The 18108-nt window shown below is 40.7% G+C and overlaps 1 protein-coding gene across 2 annotated transcripts in view; it reads right to left on the bottom strand.

The window, feature by feature from the left end:
* Positions 1-3665: 3665 nt before the first annotated feature.
* KPNA6 (karyopherin subunit alpha 6) overlaps positions 3666-18108 on the bottom strand; it is a 91939-nt gene continuing 77496 nt past the window's right edge. The window contains exons 11-15 of one of the 2 annotated variants that reach the window (XR_012241662.1): positions 11500-11625; positions 11277-11404; positions 10679-10860; positions 8828-9095; positions 3666-5577 (exon numbers count right to left, since the gene is read on the bottom strand). Coding sequence is in view for 1 of the 2 variants with exons in the window: in XM_073615381.1 (XP_073471482.1) it covers positions 8908-9095; positions 10679-10860; positions 11277-11404; positions 11500-11625 (624 nt within the window). In the remaining variant the exon portion in view is untranslated. Of the gene's footprint in view, positions 9096-10678; positions 10861-11276; positions 11405-11499; positions 11626-18108 lie in introns of both variants that reach the window. The other variant, XM_073615381.1, reaches the window with a different exon arrangement.

The following is an 18108-nucleotide window of genomic DNA, read 5'->3' as shown; positions in this document are numbered from 1 at the left end:
AATCTGCTAAAAAGACAGTTGGGGATCCGTTCGCAATTTAGGGGTCACCAAACTTTCTGAACAAAAGGGCAGTTTACTGTCCTTCAGACTTTAGTGGGCAGTGGCCATTGGGAATAGAAATTGTCCTAGCATCAGTGGAAGCAAACCATGCATCTTGTGTTTTAGGTGGGGAGGAATAGTGCCCTCTTTGAGGGCAGTGGGGGAGGAATAGTGCCCTGTTGGGGGGGGGGGGGGGATAGTGCCCCATCGTTGGTGTTAATGGGAGAAATAGTGCCCCATTGTTGATGTCAGTGGCAGGAATTACAAGATTCAGAGAATCAAGGGAAATCTCTGTGCGCATGGGACAAGGCCGAAACGCAATATTGGATGCCCGTGATCTCCAGACTGCATTAAATACAGGCATGTGTCTGAAGATGAAGATCTCCGTATGGGCTCAGGAATACTTCCAAAAATCACTGATTGTGAACACAATTCGCTGTGCCATCCAAAAATGTAAGGTATAGCTCCATCATGAAAAGAAGCCATATCTGAACACGATGTAGAAATACTGCTGTCTTCTTTGAGCCAAAGCTCATTTAAAATGGTCTGTTGCAAAGTGGAAAATTGTTCTGGTCAGAAAAATATAAATTTGACATGCTTTTTGGCAACCGTGGACGCTGCGACCTCCAGCCAAAAGATAGGGACTTTCCGGCACTCCGTTCAAAAGTCTGCATCTCTGATGGTATAGGGGTACATTATTGCGTATGGAATGGGCAGATTGCACATCGGGGAAGACACACTTAATGCTGAAAGATATATCCAGGTTTTTGAGCAGCATATGCTCCCATCCAGATGACAACTTTTTCAGGGAAGGCCTTGCATATTTCATCAAGACAATACTAACTGCATCTATGACAACAGCATGACTTTGTAGTAGAAGAGTTTGTGTGCTTGACTGGCCTGCCTGCAGTCTAGACATTTCACCAATTGTCAATATTTGGCGCAACTTGAAACGAAAAATATGACAAAGGCGGCCAAGGACCGTTGAGCAGTTAGAATCCAATATCAGGCGAGAACATTCCTCTCCAGCAACTAGTCTCAGTTCCCAGATGTTTACAGAGTGTTGTTAACCACTTCAATACCGAGCCATAGTCCTATGACATCCGCAGAAGGAATCTCCCATCCTGGGCAGGCGTCATATGACATCCTTGGCTTCTCGCCGCTCCTGCGGGCCCCCAGCGATTGGGGATGAGGCATGTCCCTCGGACACAGCCCATCCCAGATCCGTGTAAAGAGCCAATTAAAAAATAGCTCTTTACCATGTGGCCGGCTTTGTCCAATCATAGCCGGTCACAGAATGTCAACAAACCGCGGTAACGAGATGTTACCGGTTTCTCCTCACACACCAATCGTGTGTGAGGAGATTGTGCTAACAGCTCGTTACCGCTTACAGTGCACACCAACACACACTGATTGCCCCCCCCCTAATAAAGAGGACCTGTCACCAGCCATCAAAGTACCCGAGTACCTGTCACAGCCCATCTGAGCAGTTGTGAGAGCCCATCAGAGTACCCGAGTACCTGTCACCAGCCCATCAGAGTACCCACCTGCAGCCCATCAGAGTACCCAAATACCTGTCACCAGCCCATCAGAGTACTCAAGTACCTATCACCAGCCCATCATTGTACCTATCTGCAGCTCATCAGGTTACCCGAGTACCTGTCTCCAGCCATCAGAGTACCCGTGTGCCTATCTGCAGTCCATGCCTCACAGAATATATGTTGGGGTGTTTGCTTTCCAAAATGGGGTTTCATTTTGTGAGTAATTCCACTGTCCTGGTGCTCCAGGACCTTCAAAAGTGTGATAGGAAGGAATGAAATGAGATGGGTACCACTTCAATGTTAGACCTCTGTATGTGGCCAGGCTGTGTAAAAGTCTCACACGTGGTATCGTCATACTCAGGACGACTTGCAGAATATATTTTGGGGTGAAATACATGCTATGAGTTAGAAATATCTTATAAATTGACATTTTGAGGGGAAAAAAAAAATACGTTTTCATTTTCTTTCCACGTTTTCCAAAGACTTGTGGAAAAAAATGAACCGTTCAAAAGACTCAGAATGCCTCGTAAAATATATAATTGGGTCATTTTGTGGGTAATTCCATTTTCCTGGTGCTCTAGGGCCTTCAAAAATGTAATAGGTCGCTAGGAAATTAGAAGTGTAATTTATGCTCCTAGAACCCCTGATAGTGCTCACTGCATGTTGGACCTCGGCGTGTGGCTAGGCTATGTAAAAGTCACACACATGGCACCATACTCAGGAGGAGTAGCAGAATGTATTTTGGGGTGTAATTGGAAGTATGCATATGCTGTGTGTGAGAAATAACTTATGACAATTTTGTGAAAAAAAATCTCTTAATTTTCCCAAAAATTGTGGGGAAAAAATTACAACTTCAAAAAACTCACCATGACTCTTACTAGATACCTTGGACTGTCTACTTTTCAAAAATGGGTCCTTGGGGGGGGGGGGGGGTGTATTTGTACTGTCCTGAAATTTCAGGGCCTTAAGAAATTAGGTCAGTACACTAGGTGCGATCAATTTTCAATGATTTTCACCAGAGCTTGTAGACTAACTTTCACACAGACCAAATAATACACGCTAATTTGGGTTATTTTTACCAAAGATATGTAGCAGTATAAATTTTGTCCCAAATGTATGAACAAAAATGACTTATTTGCAAAATTTTATCATAGAAACTTACTTTAAAAAAAAAAAAAAAAAAAGTGCTTTTTTCTCAATTTTCGCTCTTTTCTCACGAATGTCACAAAAAATAAAAACCCAGTGGTGATTAAATACTACCAAAAGAAAGCTCTATTTGTATGAAAACAAATTATAAACATTTTGTTTGGGTACAGTGTTGCATGACTGAGTAATTGGCATTCAAAGTGAGAGCACCGAAAGCTGAAAATTGGTCTGAGCAGGAAGGGTGTATAAGTGCCCTGTATTGAAATGGTTAAAAAAACCGTGGTAAACATGGCTCTGTCCCAACTTTTTTTTTTTTTTTCCCCCAGATATGTTGCTGCCATCTATTTCCAAAATTACCCAATTTTTTTTTACTTAAAATGGTACATTTTCTCAGTTTAAACATTTAATGTGTTCTATTGTGAATAAAATATGGGTTTATGAGATTTGCAAATCATTCTGTTTCTGTAGATTGTATCTCAACATTTTTGGAATTAGGGCTGCATGTCACAGATCCAAACGAAATGTTCAATTGAATATTAAAAATGAATGACATCCGTGCTTTAACTTCTAACAGGCCTCATGTATTCAAGTGTCAGTACCAGAAACTAGATTGTTACCCTAAAAAACATTTTAGTTCTGAACAGGTTTCAATTTAAAAAATGGTGGTTCTCAGAAGTCCAGTTCTTAGTATTGAGACAATGAAACGTCAGTCAGTCAGTCAATATGGCTGTAACAATGCTCTGAAATGTTTAAAAATACAGCATTTTAAAACATAAATTGAGCTTTTGCCATGACTTAAAATACTTCTGGTATCAGCAAGACCTTTCGGCCCTTCTTTTCCGAGACCGGATGATGCCATACAAATATTCAAAAACCTTGAAGTATATTAAACATGTAGTAGAATAACCAGAACATGTGAGAACGAGAGGAGAATAAAAAGCCAGCTAAATAGAACTTTAATTCAAGTAGATACATTTTTTTTCTGAATTCCACACCAGCACAGGCTATTGTCACAAGTGTTAAAATAAACTAAGTGTTAGTGACATTGCTGGGAAGGCGCAAACCGGATGCAGAAATCACAAATTATCATCAGTTACTGCACAACTGCCCCACTGTTCACAGAGATGGCATGGGGTGAGTTTATTATATAGCTTCAAAAGAACTCCTATTGCTTACACCTTGAACAAATTTTTCAAGAATCCATTAAAATAGTATGGCCAAAGCTCTTTTGGCCATACTTCTCCTGGGGGTCACAAGAATGCACTTAGGTTTGCACTCCCGTGACCCAGTTTCAGCCGACAGTGGGCTAGAGTGCCCGGTCGGCTGACATCACAGAGCCAGCCCAGCCTTTGCAGAGATCCAGACAGCAACATCGGGATCTGCCCAGATGCCTGGCCAGCAGCTGGCTCAGCCTCTCAGTGAGCGGCTGAGAACCTGAACCAGATGCTCCTGCCTCCTCCACAGACTGGTGCTCCAGTAAAACGCTGGAGGGACAGAGCAGAGACTGGCAGTCACCACTCTGTGCTCAGAGCGGACCCAACAACTTAACGATCAGTGGTCTTTGATCAATCAGTTCTCGGTATAGGGCCGGCAAGGGCCAGCTATATAGATACAGATGGAGACAGATTTTTAGGGTAGAAATCCAGTATGTGATAATCCATCCAATTCATGCATTCTCCCAAAGAAAAGAACCTCCACTGAACTCCAAAAGGTGTCCGCTCACCTTAATAGCTGACTTATCACAAAGGTCAACTGTGCATAACACTTTTAGGACTCAGGGGGCAACAAAATTTTTCCAGGCAGAAAAGGTCTTCCATCCAATTAAACTGCCATCCACTGCTGAGTCTCCAATAATGCTCTCTGGCAAAAGCATGATTAAATTGGATCCAAAATTATGCTCTCAAATAAAATTTAAAACAAACCATGTTCTCCATTTGGTATTTATTACTATAAAAATGCACTCATAGTGCAGATAAAATCACTTTGTGCAGAAAGGCAGCAGCACTGCAATGAAGTTAAAGTATAACTAAAAGACAAAAGTTTTTTTTAAAGTTTTGGATATAGTGGGAATGGAATCACACACCTGTCAAGTTTTTATTGCGGTCTGTGCCCCTGATAGGGAGGATTCACCCTCTCTGTATCCGGTTTACAGTTATCAAAAGTGAAAGTAAAATAAATTCCAAATTTTGGAAAATAGGAGACAACATTTTCCCAATGAGGGTGGCTAGTTCCCCAAGGAATTCCTGTAATTTCCAGAGATTTTCTCCAATTTCCTGTTTTGGCTATGGAATGGGAAGTGAAGGTAGATCTCCCCAATGGGATACAGATGGCCAAAAACATAATCTGACAGGGGTTACAACCCTTCCTTACTCTATCCAAAATTAAAAAAAAAAAAAAGTTCTGCCTTTGTTCTACTTTAGGCCACTCACAGCCAGGGGCAAAAGATCACTCCACTCAGTAAACAGCCAGCTCTTCCAGACTCCACCTAACATGTTTCATCAATCGTGCCGTGTCCCTATTTTAGAATCCATGGTAGCAAGGTCTTCAATTAGCCTATAATATAAGTTTATGCAACCATCTTCTCCCTGTTTTGCCTCTTGCTCCCCAAGGCGCAGTATATTTTCCAGATCATTTAGTGCAGCTTGCACCATTTTAGAATCCATGACAGTAAGGTCTTCAATTACAGTCTTCAATTGGCCCACAATATGGGTTTATGCCACCATCTCCTCACAATTTTGCCTCTTGCTCCCCAAGTTGCAGGATATTTTCCAGGGCAACTTGCACTATTTTAAAATCCATGAGAGTAAGGAGGTCACAGAGTGGCTTAATGCAGCCCAGCTTTACCAGGTACCTAGAGAAAAAGGTAAACAGAATTCAGAATTTTTAGTTAAATACATATTATTTTACCTAATCTGTTCTGCAGTGCCTCCAGGATGTGGCATTTGGGATGGCCCATATGGCTTTGTAAAATTTCAATGAATGCTCAAAATATATATATATATATATATATATATATATATATATATATATATATTCATAACAGCGCAAGAAAAACAAATAAAAATGAACATGTACTGCTAAGGACTGTACATAAAATTGAGCCGGTCATATAAAGTTTTAAATTTGCAATATGCACACATTACCTGCATTTGGGCTTGGTTTCCAGCTGTGATAGAAATGTTCCGCAGTTTAAGATAACCTTATGAGAACTAAAGAAGTCCTCTGTATTAAAAAGGAAACTAGGGAGCCCAACCTGTTTTGTCAATTGTGCCATGTCACTGAAGACATCACGATTGACAAAACATGTTCGGCGGAGCCTGGTAGCCTGAGGGAGAGCTGGCTGTTTACCGAGTGGCGTGATCTTTCCTCTTGGCTGTAAGCGACTTATCTTCATTGCAGGGCTGCTGGCTCTGTACAAAGCGATTCTATCTGCAACACTGTGAATGCATTTTTATTTCTTAATTATTAAATAGCAAACAGAGAACACTATGGTTTGTTTTAACTTTAAGACCATAATTATGGGATCCAATTAATCATGCTTGTTGTCAAAGAGCATTTGAAGACTCAGAAGTGGATGGTAGTTTCATTGGGTTGAAGACTTTTGCTGCCAGAAGGAATCTTGTTGCCATCTGGGTCCCAAGACTTCATTTACACGGCCGTAAAAAAACAAACGCATATATAAGTGCTTAATTATGGATCTGAATGCAGCTACATTGTTTTCACTGGATTCATTCACACAGGTGCATAAACATGAGCCGCTTTCAGATCCGCAACACAGAATCCAAAAAGCTGCCAACATGCGCTTCATGTGCGTACCCATAAAAAACACACATATATGCGTTTGTAGGCACGTAAATTAAGTTCTAAGCAAATGGGGAATATAAACTATAAGAACAAATATGTATGCATACACGTCTTTATACGTTTAAATGCATCCATACACAAGTATTTAAAATTATTACGCAGGATCTTTTCTCCTAGAAAACACGTGTAGTAACATCAGTAAAAAGTTTTACAGGTTTGTGAACGAGGCCCAAAAGCATTAGTATGCACACCTGACCTTAAAGCGGAGTTCCACCCATTTAAAAAAGTCAGCAGCTACAAAACGCGTAACTGCTGACTTTATAATTGGACACGCGCCTGTGCCGTGGTCCAGCGATACCAGCAAACAAAGCCCTGGGCTCCTCTCGCCCTCCTCTCTGCAGCACTGGCATTCAGCCGCGCATGCGCGAGCCATGATGCGAATAACCGGGCAATCTTCTGGGACCTGTGACGTATCCCAGAAGATTGCAGGGAGGGGGGGAGAGGTGAACTTCCCTCCGGTGCCGCGGAGGAAGTGGGAGCTGGGTGACTCTAAAAAGAGGGTATCTGCTCCCCTCCCAAAAAATGACATGCTAAATGTGGCATGTCAGGGGGTCACTATCACTTAAAGTGGAACTCCGCTTTAACCATTAAGGTGAGCGGACACCTTTTGAAGTTTGGTAGAGGTCCTTTTTGTTTGGGAGAATACACTTTTCCTTGCATATACTGGAAGCATTACAATTGTATGGCTGAATTATCACAAAAAAAAAAATTTAAAAAACCTACATTAAACATGTGGCAGGGAAACTCCTATTTACACTATATGAGCTGCCATCATCCTAGGTGGAAAAAAAAAAAGATCCCTGAAGTCAATTTTGCAGACTGAGGCAGAACTGTACAGAAAAAGATTATATCCAGAGCTTGAGTCTTAAAAAACTGTTTTTCGACATGGGGTAATCTGGGTTAGTCGAAAAAGCTTAACTTTATCATACTAAAGCCAGTTGAGGTAAAACAGCTAAAAAGGTCCCAATGAAGGTCCCACAGTGAAATCTGTTACTCCGTACCATAGCCACTATGGGAGTATGGAGAAAAACCTTTGCCAAGCACTGGCCTGTTCTCCCACCAGACCCCCCATTTAAAGCTACCTTTACTGAGAACAAAAGTGAACGACAATTTGATGACAGGCGATGTTCTCCATTTATTTCCTGCGAGTTACCAACTGTCTTTTATCCATTAAAGCTTTCTAATGATACACTAGTCTGGCTCCCTCCCGTGTTCCCTTGGTTTCCCAAGATTTCTTCAGTCTTTTAGATGTGCTGCAGCCAAGTGTGTCAGGATGGCAATGGAATTAACCCTTCAAAGACCATGATGGACACAGAGTTCTAATTCTGCATCCGGTTTTACTTAATTTATTTTCGGTTTCGTCTTTGCACCATGTCCCAGTTTTCAACATTGAATTACAGGTTAACAGCCTTCCGAAATGGACTGGTTCATGCCATAAATTGTCATCCTTTACAGTATGTAAATCAGAGGCACAGTTTAAATGAGTTTCAGGTAGAACCTTGTTAAGAACACTACTAGTAGCCATAAACGTTTGTGGCAAACAAAATTAAACACGAAAAATCTTTGCAGTGGGAGGAAGAGAATGAAAAACAAAATATGAGAAAACTCTGCCACTTGAGGCAGGTAATGATAAGGCACGCAGGAGGTTGCGTTGCCAGCAAGCACCCAGCCCAATATATAGCCAAGTACTGCATGGGGCCACTGGCAAATAAACTCCTGATGAAATGACTGCTGAAACAATACCTAAAGCCATGTTCGGTGACCATCAGTTACCACTTGTGAGGGTATCCGATTTACAGCTTCATTTTGATCACTACTGCCCACTGCGGTTTAGACATTTTACCAATTTATTCCTTTTCTTTAAATACCACTATCTCTTTCACAAAAAAAAAAAAAAAAAATGATTCCTTTTGCTCCATGTGCATCAGAATAAAAATATGCTCAACGCATTTTATTCTAATGCGTTTTAAATTCTGAAAGTTCTTTTTGAAACCAACCAAAAGGGAAGGAAAAAAAAAAAATTACAGGACCTTTCGAAACAGAGAAAGTTCAGCGCTGGAGGAAAGTATGCATTTTACATACAGACCTCGCATAAAGCAGCATAAAGGTTGAGCTCATGGAGTTTAAACTGAGGCATTCACATAGCCATTAGAATCACAGCTTTCTCTGCACATACAAAGCGCAAGAATAGGAGGAAGGGTATAGAATCTCTTCTAATAAACCATGTTTAACTTTACTCCGGTGTGAAGTGCTGCTTTCCAAGCTTCCCACTGAATGGAACCTGTGGTGGTAGGGTGGCACGATTGTCCTATTCCGTCTATAGCTGGAATCCCTCCATAGGGGCCTCTGTTTGCTGAAAGATGAACTGTTGCTGAGCTTCATCCACAGATGGAACCAACTGAGGATCATCATCTTCTACACCAAAGTAATGTTCTATCAACTCAAAAGCTTTCTGGTAAATTTCCTGATTTTCATGGCTCTGAAGAAACTCTATTTTATCTAAACCTAAGGGAGGAAAAAAATATTATATATAAAAACACCAAAATAAATATAAATCCATTTCTAGCATTTCCTATCTACATTTTATTGACCTTAAAAATGCAGCTATGAGCAAAGATGGAGCTGTTGCCAACAGCAACCAGTTTTCATCATGCACTCTGAGAAAACCGAATCCCATGTTGACAACTGTAGGCTGCCTTTCTAGGTCATTGTATACCACTGCCACTTACTCCTGTCTGTATGTTGAATTTATAAATAATAATAAAAAACCCACTAGTTGCGAATAGCAACAGTCCACTTTTCCTTCAGTTTGTTTGACAAAGTTCCTCTAGTAGTGACATACTTTTTCCAAACTTCCTGACAGACATGCAGGCGTGTTATTTAGTATCATTTAAAAAAGAAAAAAAATCTAAGACTGTGAAAGTCTGTTCTTATGTAGATTTGACAGTGCCCTTGGGGCTCTAAACATTTTTTTAATGACCTATGTGACTAGTTCTATCAAAGAAAGTAGTTCTCAGGGATTGCAGACGCAGACACCGACACACACACACACACACACACACACACACACACAGCTCCTAGATGAACTATAGGAATTTTTTTTCATGAAATTGCATTCATCCTTAGGGCAGATTTTTCAAAAAACACTGCTTTGCAAGACAAATGGACATAAAACAAATCTAAAAAAATGCTAATGTGCAAAACCACAATAATCAATAAACTGGAAAGGAGCTGCCAACATAAAAAAGTGTACTCACATAACTCAGACAAATATAAAATATGTGGCGCTAACTCACCCCGAATAAACTGAGCAAATAAAATCAAATACAATAATAATAGATATGCGATCCATAAGTTCTAGAGCACAATAAAGATCAATAAAAAACAATCATAAAGTGCAATGATGATTGACATACAATCCATCAATTCTAAAACACAATATAAAACAATTATAACGTGCAATGAGTAATAAATATAAAGTGCAGTGAGGAATTAGAAATGAAGCCGAAAGCTCATTCAGAATAAGTGAAAAATAAAATAGGAATAATGCACATTGTCATTTCATTATTCCTATTTTATTTTTCACTTATTCTGAATGAGCTTTCGGCTTCATTCCTAATTCCTCACTGCACTTTATATTTATTCCTCATTGCACGTTATAATTGTTTTATATTGTGTTTTAGAATTGATGGATTGTATGTCAATCATTATTGCACCTGATTTCACTTTATGATTGTTTTTTATTGATCTTTATTGTGCTCTAGAATTTATGGATCGCATATCTATTATTGCACTTGATTTTATTTGCTCAGTTTATTCAGGGCGAGTTAGCGCCACATATTTTATATTTTTATTCAAATGGACATGCAATGAACTGAAAATAAATGCTAATCATGCTATAGGGAAATATCTCCTGTTCAATTGCTTGAACTAGGTTTGGCCATAAGCCAAGCTTCTGTGTAACCATTAAGATATTTAGACCTTTCTTGGTTGGTTCCTTGGTATTGCAGGACAGATTTTCAAAACACTGCTCTAATACAAAATGAGACCCATGGACTATATTTCCTTGCCAAATCCTGCTTACTCACCATATGCTTCTTCAATTAGCCCACAATATGGGTTTATGCCACTATCTCCTCCCTGTTTTGCCTCTTGCTCCCCAAGTCGCAGAATATTTTCCAAACCATTTAGGGCAACTTGCACTATTTTAGAATCCATGACAGTAAGGAGGTCACAGAGTGGCTTAATGCAGCCCAGGTTTACCAGGTACCTAAAGAAATAGCAAAAAAAGTAAACATTAATACAGAATTCCGAATGTTATTTAGTTAAATTAAGAACAATCTGTCCACATTGAACTGTGGACTGGCAGCTCCTACAGGTACAGCGATGTACCTGTAAGTCGCTCCCACTTCAGGGGGCTGGGGGTGTATGTTTTATAGCAGAAAGTAAAACAATTTTTTTTTTCATTTATATCACAAATAAAAAACACGGTGGTGGTCAAATTCCACCAAAAGAAAGATCTATTTGTGTGAAAAAAACTATATAAATTTAATTTGCGTACAGTATTGCATGACGGCGCAATTACTAGTTAAAATAGTGCAGTGCTAAATAGCAAAAAAATGGCCCGTCATGAAGGGGGTAAAACATTCCGGAGCTCAAATGGTTTAATGCACACTAGTATCTTACTTAATCTGTTCTGCAGTGCCTCCAGATGTGGCATTTGTGATAGCCCATGCAGCTTCTTTACGAGTTCGAAACTCTGCCTTTTGTAAAATTTCAATTAAGACTGGAAATATATTGGCATCTGCAACAGCCTAAGAAGAAAAAAAAAATGGGTACTGCTTTAAACCTTGCATAAAAATTAGCTGCTCATATAAAAGTTTTACATTTGCAATATGTACAAAATTACCTGTATTTGGGCTCTGTTTCCAGCCGTGATATTAGAAATGGTCCAGCAGGCCTCTTTACGAATAGATTCCTTAGGACTACTTAGTAGATGCAGGAGACAAGGCAGGGCAGAGCAGTTTAAGATAACCTTATGAGAAATAAAGAAGTTCTCTGTATTAACTGGAAACTAGGGGGACCTATAATACTCTACAGAGCCATACTGTGACTGTCTTTAGGTCAGTATAAACTGCTTTTGTTTACTAGACATGCTGAATAGAAAGCACACTGCATTCTGAACTGTGCTTAGGCTAAAATAAACATGGGTTTTGCACACTTCAGAGACTCCCTAATGCTATGTACAAAGATTACTACAGACTTTGCATTTAAACATAAATAGCCAGTCATTTTTTAAAGTTCAGATAAATCAGCATTACACAGACGCACTCATCTTTAACTGCACACTGAAAATGGCACTATGTATAGAAATGTCTGAAATGGCAGCTGTACTGTACAGGAGGAAAAGGCACTGAAGATCGATCAAGGGAGGGCTGTAGACTGGAGCTGCAGACACCAGGAAACCTCAAGGCTACAGAAAGATCCAAATCAGCAGACACAACTACTGAAGGAGAGGTTGGAGACAAGCAGTCTGAGCGCTAAGGGTTTAGGGGAACCGGAATCTAGAATCCTGTACTATATAGAAGAGATCAGAGCTATGTATTATGGCAACAGGGAGAGACATTCAGTGTGCTGGTGGGCATAGTACCCAATACAGACAATGATAGTAACTATGCACATGGAGCTCCTATGGTGTCATCCTGGGAGGCCGTGATAGAGGCTTCTCTTTCTATGAATGAGCTTACTTACATGAACCGAGGATGTCCATGGAAATACGATGAAGTGTGGCTTCCCAGGACATCCAGTTATTGGGGGTTAAGGTTTGTGCATTACTCCTTTCTGTACTCTAGGCTTTACAACATTTTGAGGGACCCTTCCCTTGTTCAGCACACAGTCTGCTTTTATAGAGTGTATACATTTTACATTTACCAGTTCACCCCACCCAAAATAATTGTCTAAATTCCTCACTTCTGCCTTCTTCCTAGTCTCCTTTAATCCCCAATACTTCCTAGTTGTATGACCTATAAATATGGAGGAAGCAGCACAGGTAGGTTACATAGGAAGGTTCACAAAGCGAATGGAATAGATTTCCCACATACCGTAGCAAGAACAAGTATGTGAACCTCTTAGAATTACAGTAAAACCTTGGTTTGAGAGCATTTTGCAAGACAAGCAAAATTTTTAAATAAATTTTGACTTGATATATTAGTAGTGTCACGTCACAACTGGGTATAAAAGAAGAAGCGCCTCCAAGTGTAGCAATATGGTTACATTTAACCACTTCAATACCAGGTACTTAGACACCTTCCTAGCCCAAGCCAACATTCAGCATTCAGTCACATTTTGAATGCCAACTGCGTGGTCATGCTACACTGTACCCAAACAAATTTTTTATCATTTTTCTTTGGTGGTATTTGATCACCTCTGGGATTTTTATTTTTTGCGCAACAAATAAAAAAAAAAAAGACCGAAATTTGAAAAAAAAAAAAAACAAGTTTGTTTCTGTTAAATTTTTTTGTAAATAAGTACGTTTTCTCGTTCAATGATGGGCACTGATATGGCTGTACTGACAAGCACTGATGGGCACCGATGAGGTGGCACCGACGGGCACTGATATGCGGCACTGATAGGTGGCATTGTTGGGCATCACTGATGCCTGTTAGTACATACTGGTGCTAATCAGTGCCCATTTGTGGGCACTGATAGACACAGATCAGGCATAATTTGCACATGTGGATGGCCATGGGGTACATACCTGGCCATCCACATGTTGCCCACTTCCCTGGTGGTCCTAGTGGCGTCCCTGGTGGTCCAGTGTGGTCATCTGAGGGGGGCTGCGCTGATAAACAATCAGCACAGACCCCCCCCCCCCCCCATCAGCTCTCCTCTACTCGCGTCTGCCAGGCGCGAGTGAGGAAAAGCCGATCAACGACTCTTCCTATTTACATTGTGATCAGCCGTGATTGGACGCGGCTGATCACGTGGTAAAGAGCCACCGCCCCGGAGGCTCTTTACCGAGATCGGTGTAGTGGTATGTCAGACTGACACACCGCTTCACCGATCGCCGCGATGCGCACCCCACGGGCGCGCGGCGGCTGTTATCCTGAAGGACGTCATATGACGCCCAGTCAATATAACTGAACCACCGCCCGGCCGTCATTTGACTATAGGCCGGGCGGGAAGTGGTTAATGAAGGTACAACATTTAGCAACATATTGCTACAATCAGAGGTGCCTCTCCTCTTTAAAGCGGATGTTCACACAATTTTCAAAGTTTAGCTCATTCATATTAGACAACAGCATAGAATATTATGTGCTTTGGTCTTTTTTCTCCCTGCGGCTATGGGCGGGTATTGTCTTAATTTTCCGCCGCACCGCACTGTCTCCTAGGAGCTAGTGTCATTGTTCCCAGGAGTCAGTGCGGAGGTCTGTTGCAAAATCTCACAGGATTTGAAAAGAAGAAGTGACGTGATTATGTCAGTCACGTTTGTAGGCCGTTTTACATGCTGTGTATACTATCTTTAGACATCGCAACGGGGTGGGAACTTCCTAAGACGCCGCCCGTTGGGATGGCAACTAGGATGTTTACGATGCTCCGCGCCGTTACAACTGAGCATGCGCGGGAACCAGCAAGGAATGCTGGTAGCTCAGCATCACTGGAACTAGGAAGTGAATGCTTGCGGGCTTCAAATGCACACAAGCAAGATGAAAACGGCCGTCCACATTTTTAAAAAACGTATTATTTACAACGAAACCGGACATCTGGGGAGGAAATTAACGCAAAATGTGAGTGTGCTATGTCATTATGTGATGTTTTAAGTGTTTGAAAAAAAAAATTAAAAAGAAACAAACGTCAGTGGGCATCCGCTTTAAAGCTCTGTAGCTCCTGCTGGAGTTTGCTTCTAATCCCCTTGTGGAGGCTTCCATTTGTGGATGAACATTTTAGGGTTAAACAACCTGGTCACATTGCTATAATCTTTTTATATGGACTATAAACTGAAGGACCTATGAATAAATGGCTGTGGAACAAATCATTTGAGGTTCCATTATTTCTTATGGGGAAATTTGCTTTGCTATACAAGTGCTTTGGATTACAAGCATGTTTCTGGAAGAAATTATGCTTGCAATCCAAGGTTTTACTGTAACTGTTTTTTCTGCAGTAATTTGCCATAAAATGTGATCAGATTATTATCCAAGTCACATTAGACAAAACACAATGTGGATGAATGGAGTATTGATCCGATGCGGCATCTATCCCCTGCCTGCTCGAAGACTCTAAAGCTCCGCTCGGTTCTCAGCCTTCAATAAGCAGAGGCTTGTGTTGGCAGTCACTGGCTCTTTGCTCTGCCCCTTCAGTGCTCACTGGAGCGCTGAGCTGTAGAGGAGGCAGGAGCGGCTGGCTGAGAGGCCGAGCCAGCTGCCAGTCCAGGCATCTGTGTAGATCCCGACTGTAAATTCAGGATCTTTCCCAAGCCTGACTTGGCTGAGTGACGTCAGCCGATAGTGTTTAGCCCGCTGTTGGAGGAGAATGGGTCACATGAGTGCAGAAAAAAAAAAAAAAAAAAAAAAAAAAAAAAAAAAAAACTACACTCCTGTGATCACTTGGAGAGGCATAGCCAAAATAGCTTTGGCTATACTTCTCTCTCATGTCTCTATGGAACACACCAATTCAGTATTAACAGTGTTGGAGGAAAATGTGAGTGAACCCATAGACTAATTATTAAAAGTTAATTGGAGTCAGTAGTTTGCTCTGGAGTTCAATTAATGAAATGAGTTGAAGGTGTGGTTTAGAGCCACTTTGATTGATATGAGACACTCAAAACATTTTACAATTGCGGTTCATAAGAAGCATCAGCTGATGTGAACCATGCCTCACAAAACAGAGCTCTCTGAAGACATAGAGCAAAAAGTAGTTGATCTGGAAAAGCAGTATCAACATGTAGGCATCCATCAGTCAACAGATACATGATCTATAAATGTTGACAGTTTAGTACTTTGGCTACTACTCCTAGAAATGGGTGCCCAGACAAGATGGCTCCCAAGGCACAATGCAAAGTCCTCAATAAGATAAGGAAGAACCCACAACAGCTAAAGGCTTGAAGACATCACTGGAACTGGCAAACATCCCTGTACATGAGTCTACCATACATACGTTTTTGTACAGGCATATAACCCCCATAGAGATGCTGTGGAATGACCTCAAGAGCCGTGCACACCACACACATGTGCTGAAGCAGCTTTATAAAGAGGAATGGTCGAAAATTCCTCCTTAACGGGTAGGTCTGATATAGAGCTGCCAAAAGTGTTTGCTTGAAGCCATTGCTGCCAAGGAGGTTCAATCAGCTATTAAAGTCAAGGGTTCACCTTTTTTCCCTCAGCGCTGAATTTTTAATGGGTGTGTTCAAAGAAGACACAAGAAATTAGAATTGTGTGTTATCGGCTTAAGCACATGGTGTTGGTCTATTGGTGTGAATTAGATGAGGATCCATTTTATGGCATATTACTGCAGAAAAAAAGAAAAAACCCCCAAAAACAAACACACGTTAAATCCAAGTGGTTCACACACACACACACACTTTCTTGCCACTGTAGATTATATATACACATATACAGCAATGTGTAAAGTTTTAGGCAGGTGTGAAGAAATTGCTGTAAAGCAAGAATGCTTTCAAAAATATATAATTTTGGTTTATTTTTATCAATTTACAAAATGAAAACTGAGCAAAGAGTAAAAAAATCTAAATCAAAAACATGGTGCGACTACCATTTGGCTTAAATCCAGCATCAATTCTTACACTTGCACACCTTGGGGTTGCTTTACTAAAGCTGGAGAGTGCAAAATCTGGTGCAGCTGTGCATGGTAGCCAACCAGCTTCTAACTTCAGCTTGTTCAGTTAAGCTTTGACAAAAAAAAAAAAAAAAACAAAAAAAAACCTGAAACATGATTGGCTTCTATTGCAGAGATGCACCAGATTTTGCAGATTTTCCAATTTTAGTAAATCAACCCCTTTGTACACATGCACAAAGTCAGGGATATTGTAGGATTAGTGTCAGATGTATGATTAACCAATTATACCAAGCAGGTGCTAATGATTAACAATTTCATATGTAGGTTGAAACACAGTCCTTAACGGAAAAACAGCTGTGTTGGAGGCTTAAAACTGAGTAAGGAACAGCCAAACTCTGCTACTAAGGTAAGGTTATGGAATGCAGTTTCAGGTCACAGGTCATACACCATAGCAAGACTGAGCACAGCAACAAGGCATCAGTAAAGTCTCTTTCAGGCAGAGTTCAAAGCAGACTAGGATTTCAAGATGTGTTCTTTTAACCGCTTGCTGACCGGCTCACGCCGATATAAGTCGTCAGACTGGCACAGCTTGGCAAAACAACGTATGGGTCCCTTTAAGAGCCTCCCACAGACATCTAGGAAAAAATAAGAGGCGCTTTCAAACAAAAAATCAAGTGTATTAAACACAGTGATGGTGTGACCCTCTACACATGTGTATGTGAACACTAATGCAAAGGTGAAATCTATAAACAAATCTACACAAAATGTATATAGGTGTAAATGCACCAGCCAGATCAGTGGTCAAATAATACACTTGATTTTTTGTTTGAAAGCGCCTCTTATTTTTTCCTAGATGTCTGTGGGAGGATTTGGGTAGTTTACAGACATCTCCGATTAAATACTTAGTATATGCATTATAATTTAAAGGGGCTGCTTCATAGTGGGTGTGGGAATTCAATTCCCCACGTGGTTATTGTATAGATTGATTTTGAGCACATTCACATTCAGTTTGTGAAACATAGTGGCGCGGTGGAGGTATTAGTTTTTGGTGAAGGGCGGTATAACCATTTATAATACCTATTACTTATTCCCTTTAAGAGCCGCCAGGGGCGCGCACGGCGGGGGGGGAACCAATGCGAGTGGCCAGCAGGCGCAATCTCCATCTCCGCCGGCCACCATGATCGCGTGCACGAGAGACAGCACAGGGATTTGTGTGTGTAAACACACAAATCCCTGTTCTGTCATGGAGATGAGACATATCGTTTGTTCCTAATACGTAGGAACAACGATAAGTCTCCTCCCCCAGTCAGTCCTATCCCCATACAGTTAGAACACATCCAGGGAGCACATTTAACCCCTTGATCGCCCCCTAGTGTTAACTCTCTTCCCTGCCAGTGACATTTACACAGTAATTAGTGCATTTGTATAGCACTGATCGCTGTATAAAAAAAAAGTGTTTGATCTGTCCACTGCAGTACTGCTAAAAATCGCAGATCAGCGCCATTACTAGTAAAAAAAGAAAAAAAATTATGCCATAAATCTTTCCCATAGTTTGTAGACGCTATAGCGCAAATCAATATATACTTATTGCAAATTTTTTTTAACAAAAATATGTAGAAGAATATATATTGCCCTAAACTGATGAAGACATTTGTTTAAAAACATTTTGGGGATATTTATTGTAGCAAAAACTATAAAAAAAAAAAATTTCAAAATTGCTGCATTTTTT

Source organism: Aquarana catesbeiana, linkage group LG02 (genome assembly GCF_042186555.1).
Source record: "Aquarana catesbeiana isolate 2022-GZ linkage group LG02, ASM4218655v1, whole genome shotgun sequence".
NCBI lineage: Eukaryota > Metazoa > Chordata > Amphibia > Anura > Ranidae > Aquarana > Aquarana catesbeiana.
This window is presented reverse-complemented; position numbering and strand designations above follow the sequence as displayed.